Raw genomic sequence first — 17,033 nt, 5'->3', positions numbered from 1 at the left:
CTCATTTTCTCACCTTCTTCAAATCTTTGCCCAAAAGTCTAAGTGAGCCACCGGGGAAACCCAGCACCACCCCGTCTCCTTCCCCACTCAGGTGTCTGCCTTCTGTCTTTCCTCACTTGAAAAGAAGGGCTAGGGGTTGGGGTCAAGGATTATGGTCCATTCTGTTCTTGAGTTTCTCCCCAGAACCTAGACCAGGGCTTGAACGAACAAATGTTAGCTCTAATTATACTTCACTATCTAGCCGACAGTGACTGGCAGAAAAAGAGCAGGTTTAAATGATGATACTTTAGGCCGAACCGCCAAATGACGTTTAGGAGATCATGCTAACTAAACAAGTAAGCTAAAAATTATATGTATGCTAGAAGTTCAATTTCATAAAAGGTATATAAAGGAAAAAATAATACATAAAAATGACATTAGATTTTGTCGTAAAGTTATGGTGGGCTTCTTCGTCTATTTTCTGATTATCTCTATTTTTCCAGTTGTTGCTTTAAAAGTAAAATATAGGGGTGCCTGGGTGGCTCAGTCGGTTGAGCGTCCGACTTCAGCTCAGGTCATGATCTCATAGCTTGTGAGTTCGAGCCCCGCGTCAGACTCTGTGCTGACAGCTCAGAGCCTGGAGCCTGCTTCGGATTCTGTGCCTCCCTCTCTCTCTGCCCCAACCCACTCGCATTCTGTCTCTGTCTCTCTCAAAAATAAATAAACATAAAAAAAAAAAAAAGTAAAATGTAATTGTAGGGGTGGCTCAGTTGGGTAAGCGTCTTACTTGGGCTCAGGTCATGACCTCACAGTTTGGTTTGAGGGTTTGGGCCCTGCATCGGGCTCTCTGCTGTCAGCGCAGAGCCCGCTTCGGATTCTCTGTCCCTCCCCACCCCGCCCCTCTCCCACAGAAGCTCGCTCTTTCTCTCTCTCTCTCAAAAATAAATCAACATGAACAAATATTAAAAGTAAAGTAAAATTTTTAACTTCCTAAGAAATGACTGGTAATCAGACTGAAGAGCAACCTCACTAGAAATTAGGAAAATGCAAATTAAGATGCCAAAAGATGATTTGTCCCAATACGCTGGTGGTGGTGTGAAAACAGAACATTGTAGAAAACAATTTGGCAACAGCTATTAAACTTGATTCTTCTTCTCAGCATCTACCCACATAAACACTTTCATATGCGCATGTTCGATAATACTCACGGACGTCTCTAACGTCTCCAGGGGAAAATTGAGAAGTTAACCTGAATTCCCATCAATAGGTGAATGTTAAAGTATGGGACATCCATACTATGGACTACTGTATAGCTGTTAAACAGAACAGAGTAGATGTAGAAGGGCTCGTAGAACCCCTAAGGCATACGGCGAGGTGAAAGATGTAGGTTACTGACCAACATATTCACTGGCTATGACTTATGACTTTGAAATAATGTATTTCTATAAGCCTGCGTGTGTGTGTGTGTGTGTGTGTGTGTGTGTGTGTGTGTTGGTAAAAGCATTAAAAAAAGGTGATGAAGTTAACTCATTCATCAGGCACTGAAATGAGGTGGTAGCTAAGGGAGACTTTGTTGCTAATATTAGAATTCTTGTGTACCATGAGAACGTCCGCGTATAGTACTTGTGTAATTAGAAATAAATCGCGTCGCTAATTAAATGAGTCCCCCATGCACAAACATCCCATGATGTCCCTCAAACTCACTTCTTCAGTTAAGCTTTGCATGGGTGGTCCACCATTGAGTGCTTCCTCCTATGAGTAGAGGGCACGGGAGAGGATTCAAAGGGCAGGAGGGAATGAAGGAATGGGATAAAAGGGGGATGACGGAACAGCGCACGGGGAAGGCAGGATGAAGGAAAAACACGAAGAGAAAGAGAAGGAAAACCACCGTGAGTGAGAGATGCCACACCAGTCTGAGTATCTGCATCCCACTCTTTACACCTGCACGGTTGCCTCGCTCTTGGTAAGGACACTTCGCATTTCACACAAAACCCAGGACCTCCAAGTGCCTGACGACATCAAAAAGGACCGTTAAGAAGTTATTTCCACCCTCACTCGTTCTTCAATTGACCTGTTAACAGAATTTATTGGAAATACGCTTTCATTCAATGTATCTGCTCTTTACAACGTCTCTACATTCTATCCATCCAACGGTGGAGCTCAAGGCAGGTGGCCATGGAAGGATGGGGAAGGGAGACAGACATGTCCCACCCATGGTCATGGCTGTCAGCCTCATCAGGGCTTCAGAGTCAAGTGGGGGCTTATAAGAAGGCCAATGTCCAAGCCCCTCCTCATTCAACTGAACTTTAGGTGGGGCTTGTACATCAATATTTGTCCAAGCTCCTGGTGTGATGAAAACTGCTTTGAAGCTTTATGATGGTCCACTAGACCGTCCACTAACTTCAGGAAGTGCCAAACATTTCCCACTTAGTAACATCCCAATCTCTTCCACAAAAGGGTAATGGTAGGGTCACCTGGGTGGCTCAGTCGGTTAAGTGTCCGACTTCGGCTCAGGTCACGATCTCGCGGTTCGTGAGTTCGAGCCCCGCGTCGGGCTCTGTGCCGACAGCTCGGAGCCTGGAGCCTGCTTCAGATTCTGTGCCTCCCTCTCTGTCTGGCCCTTCCCCTCTCGAGGAGGAATTTAATCTCTCCAAAATTAATCTCAATCTCTCTCAAAAATAAACATTAAAAAAAATTTAAAAAAACAGGCTAATGGTCAATGAGATTTAGAGTCCTAATACTCATTCCATAGGGGAAGCAGATCTTAATCACCCAACAGCCTGTTAGTGACAGCCTGCACCAGCAGGAAACCAGAAGTGGGTAGGGAAGCTACCACCAAACAGTGTGGTTTGGTCACTTCCCACCTCTGTACCCCAATCTTCTCTCCTGCAGAATAGGATTATAATCCTCCCTTCTCCCAAGGACAGAGTGAGGACAACTTCCAGGATGTGCCTTTGTGGACTTGGAATCCACTGGAGGGCAGACACTCCTGAAATGTGTGTATGGTAGTTGTGGGGGGGAGGGCATGTGATTTTAAATATGGTATCCCAAAAGTGCTGGGAAACTTAGAACAAACATTCTCTTGGCTATGCATGTAAAGAAAAGGAAGCTTACTGGCCCTATCTATGTCTCTCTCTCTTTCTCTCTTTCCATTCATTCATCCTTCCTTCTTTCCATCCATCCATCCATCCATCCATCCATGCATCCATGCATCCATCCTTCTCCCTAGTTGTTGCTAAAGAAGGTGTGGGGAAAGGGGTGCCTGGGTGGCTCAGTCGGTTAAGCATCTGACTTCGGCTCAGGTCATGATCTCATGGCTTATGAGTCTGAGCCCTGCATCGGGCTCTGTGCTAACAGCTCAGAGCCTGGAGCCTGCTTTGGATTCTGTGTCTCCCTCTCTCTCTGTCCTTCCCCTGCTCATGCTCTGTCTCTCTCAAAAATAAATAAACATTAAAAAATTTTTTAAAAAGAAGGGGTGGGGAGAACACAACTGTACAAGCATCATGAGGTATTTTCTTCTGTCAACCGTCATCTCTCAGATCTTAAAAAAATGATCTCACCAACTGAAAAGCAACATGATTCTCTATTCTCTCAAGTTTTCCCAAGGTTTCCAAGATTCTTAACAATTTTCCTCTTCCAGAAACATCAAAATACCACTTCAGACAGGCCGATGGAGACATTCTGAGGGTTTTTTTTTTTGGGGGGGGGGTTGGCTTCCATTTAAAATAGTCATCAGGTTAAATAAAAACAAGCAAAAGTGCTCTAGCAGAAAGACTTCCCACAAAGTTGTGTCAACAGAGACTTTATTTTTTTTTAAAGAAGCGTGTTATATAAACACATCTAACCCCAGCCTTACTTAGAGTTGTCCACAGCTGCCCCTTCCTCTGGAGTCTGCACCCCAGCTGTCTTTGTGGGTGTACGGGAGCAGGTTTGGTGGGAGTGGGATTAAAATGTCCCTCCTTGGCCAGCGCCTCACAAGCAGATCCCAGGACCCTGCCAGGTTTTGCATTCTTGCAGGGAACATCAGAGAACACAAAGCTTAAGGAATGCATCAGATGTTACAAGTGGCCGTGTTTTCCACGCTGCTTCACAACAAACATCTGTTTCAAAGCCCCTGCAGATGTGGACCTCCAGGCATGGTCAGTCCCGACCTATCCCCTATGCCCTGAGTGAGGGCACGTCTCTATTTGCTCTATATCTTGAGAGCTCAGCCATCACCACAGGGAGGTCAGAGACAGCAGGAGGGCCCCTCCTCCCAGAATTCTCTCCCCAGTGGCTGCTCTGGGAACAGAAATTCTACCATTTTGTAAAGTATTCCTCTGGGGTGAAGCTTCACGGCATCCTCGGACCCTCCACCTGTAAAAGCCTATTTCACGTTGGAGGAGCCTTCGAAGGATGTCGTGCCACAGGTGCCAAAGGTCACCCTGGGTGTGCACAGTGTGGGAGGCAGGCCAGCCCCGCGCCCCGTCCACAGGGCCTGCTGCTGGGGAAGTCCACTCTGGGATGCTTCCGGGAGTATACACGAGTCGGTTCACCTAATTCTGCCCCTTCCCGCACTGCACGACCCAAAGACGTTCATTTCCCTTGGAAATTTTCCAGTCTAGTCAGACCGCCCTGCCCCTTCCATTCCAGGTTATGATATTGTTGACTGTACATCAAACGTGATTGAAAACTGACGCATCATCAGACAAGACACTTCCTCCTCGCAGTCACCTATGGACCCCCAGGTCACTCACCCCCACCTCAGTCCCTGTTCTTCTTGAAGACTTTGCTCCTGGATCACTGCCGCCTTCTCCGGCACCTGCCTTTCTTGGTGACGCTGATGTCAGTCACCGTGGTTCCCGTGCCCTGCCATCGGTTCCACCGCCCCTCCCTTCCTGATGTCTCCTCTGCCCAAGTACCCCGATGCTCGTGCCCAGACTTTCGGTGCCAACTCCTGCACTTCCTGCCCTGGACTCCAAACACCCACTCCCCGACGCTTCCATTTTCTGCTCACTCCTTCCGGTGCCACGATTCTGGTAATTCTTTGACTTCCCAGGCCCCCCAGGCCCCCGTCCACTGACCCTCCACCCCTTCTGTATCTATAACCACGTCGGGCCCTCACTCCTGCCCTTAACTGGCTCAGTGTCAGGGAATGTCACTGTCCTGACTCCCTCACTCCCTCGCCCTTCTCTCCCTGCACTGTCAGCGCCCAGAGAAACAGTCCTGGCTAAACTCAGCGTTGTAACTCTGCACCCGCACCCGCACCCTCGTGGCTGAAAGTAGCCGGAGAAGCTCACAGCTGTGTTGCACCACCAGCTGTCATTCTGGAAGCATGGCTACAAGCCTGGAAATCTCCCTCTGCGATTGTGGGTGAGCCGCTGGGGACCGGAGCCAAGGCCAAGCCCTGTCATCTACTCAAGGCCACTGTGCAGCCTCCCCTCGACCCCAGACCACTCCCATCAATGCACAACAGGCTGTGTACGCTCCTGTTTTGACCTCACTTCCCCCAAGAACACATCTCCCCCCTTTACAGCAAACGCCTGTAATACACAGAGGATCTGTATCACCCTCCCCATCTCCAACCCATCTCCTTGACGTTCGCCCCCACCACTTGACGGTCACCCCTCTAGTCAGGGTCTCCAGTAGCCCCCACTGCTTGGGGAGGTCATCCTCAGGCTTCCTGTTCCCTGGCCTGGCAGCCGCAGTCCACAAGGTCAGCCCGCCCCGCCCCCATCTCCTCGAACACACCTTCCCCAGCTTCCTGCACTCCACCCCGCCTGGTCTTCCTTCCTGGTCTTCCTCCCCCCCCCCCCCCCCCACGGCCAACCCCCCTCCTGCTCTCTGGCTGGCTCCTCCTCCCATCCCTGCTTTCTGGATGTTGGCAGACTCCAGGGTCCATGTGACCCCATGGTCTCCCTGACTCATCCCCTCTGGCTCTCCCCCTTTCTCTGTACCTCAGCCTCCTCGCTGCCTCTGGAATACTCTTCCAGCGGGGCCTTTGCCCGAGATAGCTGCACAGCTCACCCCTCCACCTACTTCGGTGACATCTTTCCTGATACCCTCTTTGAAACAGCAAACTCCTCCCGACCTTCATCACTCCCCATTTCCTTTTCTGAATTTATTTTCCTCCGCAGCGATTGTCACCCACCTGCAGGATGTAAGTCCCAGGAGGGCAGAGCTTTATGCCTCTTTTGCTCCCTCCCAGACGCCCAGCCCTAGAACAGAGTCAGACACAGGGTGGGTGCTCAATATACACCCACCGTAGAGCGAATAATGGACACGTTAGAAGCTTCTACTAATTGTGATTCAAAACTTCGAGGGCACTAAGGAAAGCATCACATATGTTCCCACCTTTTCTCTTTCAACATTCCTGAGGAGGCAGAATAATCTCCATTCACCAGATAGGAAACATCAAGGCTCGGAGAAGTTGAGGGGTGTGCCAAAAGTCACACGGGCAGCTAGAAGCAAATCTGGAACCAATTCTTAAACAAATATCTACCGGGAATTGACGGCGCTGAGGAAAGATGCGTGCGATATGGCCACTACCCTGCATGGCTCACACTTTATTCTCGAGAACTCAAGACTTCCAAATCCTGGCCCAGAGTCGGCTGAGTCTGGGCTGCCAGACTAGCCCAGGAGCAGATGGCACCAACCTGAAGTTCTAGTCAAAACGCCTCATGCGCCTAACTAGGGCTGGCACGCACAGCCCCCTGAGGCCTGAGACAGACGGCATGAGACTCAGTTCTGTGGCCGCCAACAACTGCCTGTATTTGAGATCGGAGAGAACGTTCACAAGTTACACCCTTATACGGTGTGCATTCCCAGTAAGCTACAACCTCCAGATCTCTTCTAGAACACGAGCTTGTGGAGGACAGGGAACAGTGCCTAGCCCATGGCAGGAACTCTATAACCACGCGTTCAGTGAATTGTGAGTCTGGCCAGGCCCCAGCTGCCCAGCCCGGTGGGATGGAGTAGAGTCGGAGCAGGGGGGCTTCCTGCCTGGATCCCGTGCTCTGCTGCCTGGGGCCATCCATGCCAGGGCCAGGCGGCCACACGCTGCCCAGATTTGGGATTTGGAACCACGTTCGAGTCTGCCAAGGCCCCCGCACCTGCGCAGCGCTCACCTGGGAGATGTGGGACTGGGTCTGCTCGCTCTCGCCGTCCCCCTCCGTCTTGTCGGCCAGCAGCCCCTGCACCTGGTACTCGAGCACGTAGCTGTCGATGAAACGCTCCAGCTCCTCGATTTCCTGTGAGCGGCTGCTCCCAGCCTCGGACGAGGCTGACGCGGCGGAGGAATTCTCCATCCCTCCAGCTCAGGGGCTGCGTCCGGGCTGCAGGAGACAGAACAGCGGGCTCTGTGAGACGTAGCTGGAGGCGGGGATGATGCCCCACTCGAGAACTACTCCCCGCTCCCGGAACATTCTCTCACCCATTACGGCACCTTGGCCTCCCAACATCCCTGAGAAGTCAATGGCGTGCCAGCTGGCCTTCCGTATGAAGAATATGCTGCAACTCCCCTTGTACACAAAGGGAAACTGAGGCCTGGAGAAGGCCGGTGACTTGCCTCACTGGCCGACACAGTAACTTGTGTGATAACTCGTGTGGTAGCTGGACCTCACCACCTGGGAAAAGGCAGAGGAGGGGCCCAACCTACCACCCAAGCCCCACTTCCCAACTGGAATTAGCAGAATCTATCACATACCAGAATGAAACAGACCAGAGGCTTTGACGTCCTTGACCCAAGCATTAGGATGTAAGGGGTTCCCAGACACAAACCCTCTAGGTGGCCTGGGTCCTCCAAGAAAATGTCTCCTTCTAGGGGCACCAGGTGACTCCGTCAGCTGGGCGCCTGATTCTTGATTTTGGCTGGGGGCACGATCTCACGGTTCGTGAGTTCGATCCCCGCGTCGGGCTGTGCGCAACAGCTCGGCGCCTGCTTAGGGTTCTCTCCCTCCCTCTCTGCCCCTCCCCCACCCTCTCTAAATAAATAAATAAATAAATAAATAAATAAATAAATAAATGAAAATGTCTCCTTCTAAAGAGATGTTCCCACTGTGGATACCACACTCTCCTCTAAATTAGCTCAGGCCTCTAGGCCTTAAGTTGTAGACACAATCTCGCAGCCTTGTTAGGATGTGGCTATCAGGGCATGCCGTGCTCAGTCTATAAGGACGTGACTGGCTATTGATGGTGGAACACGAAAGGCCTGATGGAGGTCTGGGAGGGCACGGCCTAGGCACGGACGCTGTCTGGCCACCCTCCACAGGCACGTGACTCTCTCGTTAGCCCTTGGGCCCTCTCTCTGTGGTGGCCTGGCATGATGTGGTGGGCATTCCAGGATACCTGCTGAAGTCCGCCAACATAACTGCCGTCCTTCCTGACCAGACTGGATGGAGCCAGCCACTGCAGCGGCCCAGGCCCGCAGGGACACCCCCACTGCCTACTCCTGTCCCCCGAAGCTCCCACCGGATCCCACCCGGAAGTGGGGAGAACCAGGACCTTTCTCACCTCTGTGTCCCTTCCCACCTCTGTGTCTCTTCCCACCAAAGACCCTCCCCTTCCTTCCGACAGGCTCTAGGCCAGACGGGAAGGGGCTTTAAGGCTTATCTGGTGGCCCTTTCATCATCTGCAAATTGGTGCTCTCCATGGGGGAATCTGTTCAGCTGGAGGAAGTACAATCCATACGTGGTTTCATCACCAGAACTAGCAGAATGGTCTCAAACTACCACCAGTAGATCCACAAAGGAGACCCGAATAACGCACAGGACTCTGGGACCACAGGGGGTTGCATGCAGCTAGAAAGTGACTATTGATAATAAAGGCAAGGCCCTGGTATGTTTAAAGGAACACTTGAATTTCAAAACCTTGGATGACTGAGAACTTTTTTGGAACGTAGTTATTCGCCAGTTACCAAGGGTTTGTTGAGTTTTCAACTGTAATGGATCCAAGACGGGGAAAGGAATGGTCTGCTGACTTCCAGAAATGCTGCTGAGACCATGAATGTGGACTCCCCCAGGCCCCCGCCAGCCTTTTCAGAGGCTGGTGTTGGCGATGGGGAGGAAGAACTGGCCGAGGGGACACAGACATTCCTCAATGATTTCCAGGCTTGGGTTTTGGCTTTTGGCTGCTGCCTGGGGCCCAGCCTCCCTGGGACCCCAGGCCAGCTACAGAGGGACTACGCAGGGCTTGCTCTGGGCTCCTGAGCTCGGCAGCCTGCGGGGGCTCATGGGTGTGTCCACCCGGCCCGGAGGGAAGAGTCCAAAGTTTCAGGCCAGGGTGCCCTCATCAGAGTGAGGCCAGGGTGGCAGTGGGTCTGCAGAGAGTCTGCTCTGATTGGGAGAAGCGTGCCTAGTGGTGCAGGGCCACAGTCAGAGGTGACGGTGGGGATGTCCCATGCCCCTTCCTCCACCTGCCATCCGAGGCCTACAGTGGGTTTACATCCCTCCTACCACCAACGCCCACCTTACCTCTCCTGCTCCTGTGGTTGCCCATGATCCCCTCTTAGCCCACTCCTTCTCCGGGCCATACGCCGTGTGTGGTAGGCAGAACCCTAAGAGGGTTCTGGGTGTATACCTTCTCCCAGTTACTCAATCAAACACTAATCTAGGGACTCCTGGGAAGGAGTTTTGCAAATATAATTACATTCCCAGCCAGCAGACCTTAAGACAGGGAGATTATTCAGGAGGGCCTCCTCCAATCACAGGAGCCCCTTCAATCTGGGGTGGGGGGTAGAGACAGAGATTCAAAGCAGGAGAAAGACCCCACGCGTTGTTGCCGGCTTGAAGGAGGAGCACGTACAAGGAGCACAGGCAGCCTCCAGGGATTGAGAGCACTCCCCGGCCAATGACCGGCAAGGAGAAGGGGCACCTGGGTCCTACAACCGCAAGCAAGTAAATGGTGCCAACATCCGGTGAGCTTGGGAGCAGACTTTGTCTCCCAGCCTCCAAACGAGAAATGACCTTGGCGGACACTTTAACTTCAGTATTGTGATTTACTGAGCTGAACTTCTGACTTCTAGAACGGTGAGGTAATAAGCAGGTCTTGTTTTTAAGCCACTAAGTTTGGGGGTGCCTGGGTGGCTCGGTGGGTTGAGCGCCCGGCTCTTGGTTTTGGCTCATGACATGATCTCACGGTTTCGTGAGTTCGAGCCCCAAGCTGGGCTCTGAGCTGGCAGTGCGGAGCCTTCTTGAGATTCTCTCTCTCTCTCTCTCTCTCTCTTTCTCTCTCTCTCTCTCTCAAAATAATAAACTTTAAGCCACTACATTTGTAGCAATTTGGCACAAGGCCATAGAAAACTACATGCGATGTTCTTTCCGCCTCTCTGCTTCTGCGCACACTGTGCCCCTCACCCAGAGGCATCTTCCCCTTCTCCCCTACTTACAAAATCTAGAAGTGTTTACATTCACAGAATACTAGAACAGCGCCCCAGAGGCCACCTGGAGACTAGCCCAATTCCCTGCTTTCAGAGCGGGCTAGTGGGCATTATACTGTGACTTCTAATGATTAGAATGGCTAATGTGTCCTGTGCCCACATCATGTGACAGACACTCCTTCCAGCACTTGATATGCCTTCACCCACTTGCCCCTCACAATAACCCCATGAAATCGGTATAATTACACTACTTAGAAGAGAAAACGGAGGCTCAGAGAGGTTAGGTTACTTGCTCAAGTGCGCACAGCACAGCTCCAGGTTGGCCTACACCTCCCCGCCTCTTCATCCCACCTCCTAGCAGCCTGTTTGGGCTCTCAGGACACCTCTCACTTCTCATTCTCCGCTACCCTTCCAGAGCCCAGGGGATTCTTCAAGGGTCATGTGAGCTTCTTACTCCCCACTGGGCCGTAGGCTCTAGAGGGCCCCGGCTCTGTGCCTAGCTCAGTGCCCGGCCCTGGGCAGATTGCCGGCCTCAGGGGACTGCAATGATAAGGCTGATGTCCAGAGAGGGCTGAAAAGGAGCTGCCTGCAGGAAAAGCTGGTGTCTAAAGCCATGCCCATTATTCCTTGAAGGCTTAAGATCTTATCAAGGGCCTCCTGGCACACTTTCCAGGTACAGGCGGAGGACTGGGCTTTGCAGGAACTAGACAGGAAGAGTTTCCAGGGGGATCAGGTGCCCGGCCCCGCCCGCAGCAGAAGCACTGGCCTGCCCTGCTGGACTCTCCCCTAGGCTCTCGCAGGCCCCTCACAGGATCACAGCACAGTCCCGTGGGGGAGCCTGGGGTCAGTGATCACCGAGGAAAGGGACAGGCATTGACACTCATTCCCAGCCCGCATTAGTCTGGTGCCCAGAGGGAAAGAGAGGACTCTGTACACAGGTCACTTGTCTTGGATGCCTTGTGTGGTCTCATCTCCGCTCGGTGCCTCCCCCCCAACACCAGTCAGAGTCATACAGTGAGCCTGACTGCACCTCCCCTCAGCTCCCGAGCACCTTCTGCCCAGGGCTTCTCAGACACATGCCAGCAGATGCCTGCAGGAACCCACCGGGGGCCTGGAATCCTGCACCCTGGCCGTGGGAGGAGTTAACAGCTCTAGGGGCAGCCCTCCACAAACACTCTCTCCTTGGTCTCTCAGATAACAACTGAAATGTGTTCTTCGTAATCCTCAGCAGGTCCCAGTGGACTGAGCCCAGCTGCCTACGGTGGTGACCAGATCCATAGTACCCCTCTGCCCGGCCCTCCCTGCTCCTATGTCACTCTCCCCAGGGATGCCTGTTCTTGGGGTACGTCCAGGAACTCTGCTTTCCCTGAGGGAACCAGGCTTAACGTATCACCTGGGTTCATTTGTACATTCCAGAATGAGTCCCAGCCAGGGAGCCAAGAGGCCCCTCTTGCAGCAGAAAGGCCCAGCACTTTACCTGTTTACCAGAGAAGAGGGCAGAGGGAGAGGGAGGGGGTGCTGTCCACATCATCTGTCTGCTCAGCTATCAGGCTGGAAGTTCAGGCAGGCACTCGCACCCCCAGTTTTTTTTTTATGTTTTATTTATTTTTGAGAGAGAGAAAGACCAAGTATGAGCAGAGGAAGGGCGGAGAAAGAGGGAGACACAGAATCCGAAGCAGGCTCCAAGCTCCGAGCTGTCAGCACAGAGCGCGACGCGGGGCTCGAGCCTATGAACCACGAGATCATGACCTGAGCCGAAGTCGGACGCTCAGCTGCCTGAGCCACCCAGGTGCCCCACTCACAGCCCCAGTTTTTAAAATTGCAGTAAAATATACATAACATAAAACATACCATTGTAACCACTTTTAAATGTACAGCTCAGTTGGCATTAGGTATATCCACAGTGTTAAGTACCCTCACCATATTTCCAGAATTTTTCATCATCCCAAACAGAAACTCTGTGCCTTTTAAACACTAATTCCCATTCTCTGCCTCTCAGCCCCTAGCAACCACTGCTCTGCCTCCTGTCTCTATGAATCTGTCTGCTCAGGGTACCTCATGTAAGTGGAATCATTCAACATTTGTTCTTTTTCTTTTCTTTTTTTTTTTTAACTATTTATTTATTTGAGAGAGAGAGAGAGGGAGTGAGCAGGGGAGGGGCAGAGAGAGAGAGGGAGACAGGATCCGAAGTGGGCTCTGTACTGACAGCAGAGAGCCCGAGCGGGGCTCAAACTCACCAACCGCGAGATCATGCGCTGAGCCAAAGTCGGACGCTTAACCGACTGAGCCACCCAGTCGCCCCCTGCTTTTTTAATTTTTTAAATTTTCTTTTGGTGTATTTCATTTAGGATAATGTTTTCAAGATCCATTCATGTTGTAGCACGTGTCAGAACTTCACATCTTTTTATGGCTGAATAATACATTGTGTTACAATGATATGTTGCCCGTAGAGACCACATTTTGTTTATCCATCACCCACCCATGGACATTTTGTTTCCACCTTTGGCTAGTGTGAGTAGGGCTGCTATGCACCGGGGTGTAAAATATCTGAGTCCCTGTTTTCAATTCTTTGGGGCACACCCCTATAAGGTCTGCCCCACTTTTAAGGTAAAAAGAATGAGGAGACACAGAGTGAACTCTCAGGCTAGTGGGAAGCCAGGGAAATACAGGGATGCTTTCTCAAGGGCTTGTCCTCCTCTCGTCCTGCCTGCGTTTGGGGGGGGTGGGGAGGGGTCTCCTCCTGGCTCAGTTTCCCATTCACAGTAAAATCAGGATGGGAAATTGCCCACACAGCCGGGCTAAGCTGAGCGAGCCAGCAAGAGGAGCTTATGTTTTAATGATCCCGGGGAAAGTGACGGGGGGGAAGGGACCAGAGGAAGAAGAAAGGAGAGGGTGGAAGAGGAGAGATACCTCCAGCGACAGTGGTCCAGAATGCACAGCCTGCCGAGGCCAATGCAGCCAGCCAGCCACGTCGCCCCGCCCCGCCCCCACTGCCAGGTGATGGATGCTGAAGAACAAAAAGGCAGGCAGCAGGAGTGAGAAAAGCGCTGAGGCTGCGTTTTGCTCTGAAGGGCAGGCAGCCCAGAGCCTGCAGGCAGGAGGGGTGGGCCCGGTGGGCACAGCTTGAGCAGGGGTGCAGCGGGCGAGCCTGCACAAGGACAGGAGGGGTGGGGGGCTCCTTCGCCTGCACTTCCCAGATGGGACTTCTGCCCACCCACAGCTGTCTGGTGAAAGGGGAGACCCATGTTCTCCCGGGGTTGATAAGGGACCTCATCCCAGGCTGGGGGCCCAGGCAGACCCACCCCCGAGGCAGCCTTCTAGGCTTGCAGGTGAGCCTGGCTATTTTTAAGGCCAGAAACAAGGACACTCATGTTCTTTGATGAAAAGGGACCCACCCTTCTCCCAACCTATGTCCCTCCACCCAGACCCAGGCGAAAATATCTTCCCCTGGCTGTCCTCTGCCCAGAGCAGTGCGGCTTCCTTCGGAGATGAGCACTCAACGAGGTGCTTCTGCAGACAGGGTTCTCAGCTCTCGGCTGGAGATCTCTCTCTCCCAGCCCTCTGGCCGTGCCTGCCCGTGAGCCTGTGAGAGCTCGCGGTGCTACAGTCAGCGGCTAGAGATCTGGAGGCAAACCGCGGCCTGACATCACCGGGCGCCCCGTGAGCCCAGAGACAAGAAGCTGGAACCGTCCCAGCCGGCTCAGCGTGCCTTTGTGCTTGCCCAGTGACAAATGGCATTAGTAGCTGTAAATTTAGCCAATCCCTTTAAGAACAGCCAGGCATTAGAAGCATTACCTCCTCCTCCAAAGCCCGGGACGACTGGGTGACCTGCGAACCAGAGGAGACGATTCTCTCCTCTGCCACCAGCCCTTCACTAGGGCATCCATCATTCCACACCCCAAAAGGAGGTGGCACCGCACCCCTCACCCTTCATCAGACCCTTTTCCTCAGGCCCTCGGCACTCAACTCACCCTGGGTCCCTTTCTGGGAGCTCACAGCCTGGGAAGGGCTCGATTTCTGCTTTCCTGATTTGTTTGTGTTTTCCTGGTGCGGCTCTGGGGGGCTTCTGGCTGCTGCGAGGGGCCTAGCCTCTTGGACCCGAGGCCAGCTGCAGGGTAGCCGTGCGGTGCTGTGGGGGGCCTGCTCCAGGCTCCTGAGCTCATGGGTCCGTCCACCCGTCCCAGGTCCGCAGACAGAGGTAGCCGCGTGTGAGCTGTGGGCGGGCAGGGGGGCCCAGCACGGCACTGCCACTCACCTCACGTGGAATGAGGCCACCACTGCCTCCACCCCGCTTTTGCCATGGCCATGGTGCCCCACAGCCTCCCTCCCTCAAGGCCCCCCCCCCCCCGCAGTAGTAGCTTCACTGGTGACACCAGGCCCACCCCCTCTTCCCTTCTTAGTTCCCCTCTGTGCTGGTAACTGAGACCTTCACCCAGAGCCTGCAAGGACAGCTCTCTCCTCTGCGGGCTGTCGGGCAGCCCCCAGGGCCAAGCCAGGCCACAGCCGCCAGCGGAGACTGGGGGAGGAGAGAGGCCACTGCTTCGGGACGCAGGACGCCCACGGCTCTCCCAAGGAAGCCGTGGGAACCCCCTTCCTAACTCCTGCTGCCAGCCCACGCTCCACCTCCTGCCTCCTGCGTAAACAAGCCTCCGGAGAGAAGGCTTTTCCCGGGCCACCTGCTGCCCTTTCACTCTGCCACTCCAGGCAGTGCTGGCTCTGGGGACTCTGGGCCACATTGGTGTTTGCCAAAAAAAAAAAAAAAAAAAAAAGCAGGGGGATTCTGGGACACCTCTGCCTACAGGAGCCTCAGGTCCCCAACCACCGGAAGTAGGAAAGTTCACACACACTCAGAGCTGGAGGCGACCTCAGAAATCAGCAACACTGACTGTCAGCATGGGGGATACCTGGTACCCTCTGCATGTCCAGCAGTGGAGTCCCCAGTATAACCTTCGTCGTTGAAACATCAGACAGGGTGTTAGCTAGCATACTGTTTTCCAAACTGCGGGTCTCAGCCGTTTGCTGGGCTATAAAATACACCCATGATTTCAGCATTTAAACATACGTAACTCAATTGAAAGTATCAGTGAGTGACATTGGTCGTAAGCGTTAAGTGTCGTTCTATGGAGTTTGTGCCTCACCTATCCACGGAAAACGTATTTCTTCCGCAAGGCGTGGCCAAGAGTTTAAAGTAAAGTGGCAAGGGGCAGTGGGCTTTCCGGACTTCAGTGTGCTCATGAATCACAGGTGGAGCCTGGGATTCTGCATGTCTTTTTTTATTTCTTTTTTATTTTTTTAATGTTTATTTATTTTTGAGTGAGAGAGAGAGAGAGAGAGAGAGAGAGCAAGCAGGGGAGAGGCAGAGAGGGAGGGAGACACAGAATCTGAAGCAGGCTCCAGGCTCCGAGCTGTCAGCACAGAGCCCGACGCGGGGCTCGAACCCACGAACTGTGAGATCATGACCTGAGCCGAAGTCGGACACTTAACTGACTGAGCCACCCGGGCGCCCCAGGGATTCTGCATTTCTAACTGGCACTGAACCCCAACCTGCTGGTGGCACTGACCCCCCCACTCGCTCCTGGCACTGAGAGCCCCACCTGTTCCAGCACTTACCCCCACATGTTCCCTCAGTGCTAAGCACAGGCTACCTCTTGACACCCCCTCCCCTCCCCTCTGCTGTTACCCAACTCTTGTCCTGCTCTTGGATTTTGTATGGGCTTTAATCTTGTCTTGACAAGACTGTATGATCCTCGAGGCCCGCTCCAGCCTATACCTGTCACACCCCAAGCCCAGGACGGCAGACTGGTCTGCGGGTCCTCCAGCCCTCCGTGCTGGTGCATCCAGTTCACTCCTTCCCTGAGAGCAGGCCTCCTCGGCTCTCCAGCCCACCCACCGCTGCTGGACCAGGCTCTCCTCCAGCCCCTCCCGGCCTTTAGAACATTAAAGCCAAGGGTGCTGGGGGTGGTCCTGTCCAATCCCCCCTTCTGCCGGCCAGCAAGGCTACCTGGTCCTAGAACAGGACTCCAATCTCTTCCCACCACATTCAAGTGCCTCCTAGAGCCATTTCACTCCAAATAACAGGAACTAGAGGGCAGTGAGAAAGCCACCTGATTCCTGCCACATCCCTGGTGGTAGGAAGTCAGGCGACTTCCTCACTGCCCCCGAGTCCTCAGGCAGGGTAATATAATGGTTATAACTTCAGTGCTGGTGAAACTACTTCCTAGCTCTGGGACCTTGGGCAGCCTGCTTCCTCGTCCTCAGTCTAGAGGACGAAAGCACCATCGCAAAAAGCACTGTGAGGATTACGTGGGAACTTAAGAGAAAGTGTTTGACACAGCCACGCATACAGCAAGCACTCAATTACTGCTTGTGATTACCATTTGACATCACAACACCCCACCCCCACCCCCACCCAGCTATGCCCCACTCTGTCTTCTGCAAACTCTCCCCCTCTGCCTCTCCAAACTGAACCCTCTCTTGGGACCTGGCTCCAGATATACCTCCTCTATGAAGCCCTCCTTGGTCACTCCGACTATCATTGGTCCTGCTGCTTCTGAACTCCAGTTCTCCATAGACCCCACCACTCCCTAATGTCTCCCCTACTCTGAACTGCCTGTGTCTTGCTTGGGCCCCAGTGTGGCCCTCCCCACACTGGGTACTCCAGGTTCCTGGGTTTCCCTCAGCTCTGCCAACCTGCATGGAC

At 53.2% G+C, this 17,033-nt stretch overlaps 1 protein-coding gene across 9 annotated transcripts in view; it reads right to left on the bottom strand.

Moving 5' to 3' along the window:
- CTIF (cap binding complex dependent translation initiation factor) overlaps positions 1–17,033 on the bottom strand; it is a 293,230-nt gene that overhangs the window by 211,390 nt on the left and 64,807 nt on the right. For all 9 annotated transcript variants that reach the window (XR_006209635.1, XR_006209636.1, XR_006209637.1 and 6 more), the window contains exon 2: positions 7,086–7,292. Coding sequence is in view for 6 of the 9 variants with exons in the window: in XM_042961322.1 (XP_042817256.1) it covers positions 7,086–7,265 (180 nt within the window). In the remaining 3 variants the exon portion in view is untranslated. The remainder of the gene's footprint in view (positions 1–7,085; positions 7,293–17,033) is intronic.

This window comes from Panthera tigris, chromosome D3 (assembly GCF_018350195.1).
Source record: "Panthera tigris isolate Pti1 chromosome D3, P.tigris_Pti1_mat1.1, whole genome shotgun sequence".
Lineage (NCBI taxonomy): Eukaryota > Metazoa > Chordata > Mammalia > Carnivora > Felidae > Panthera > Panthera tigris.
This window is presented reverse-complemented; position numbering and strand designations above follow the sequence as displayed.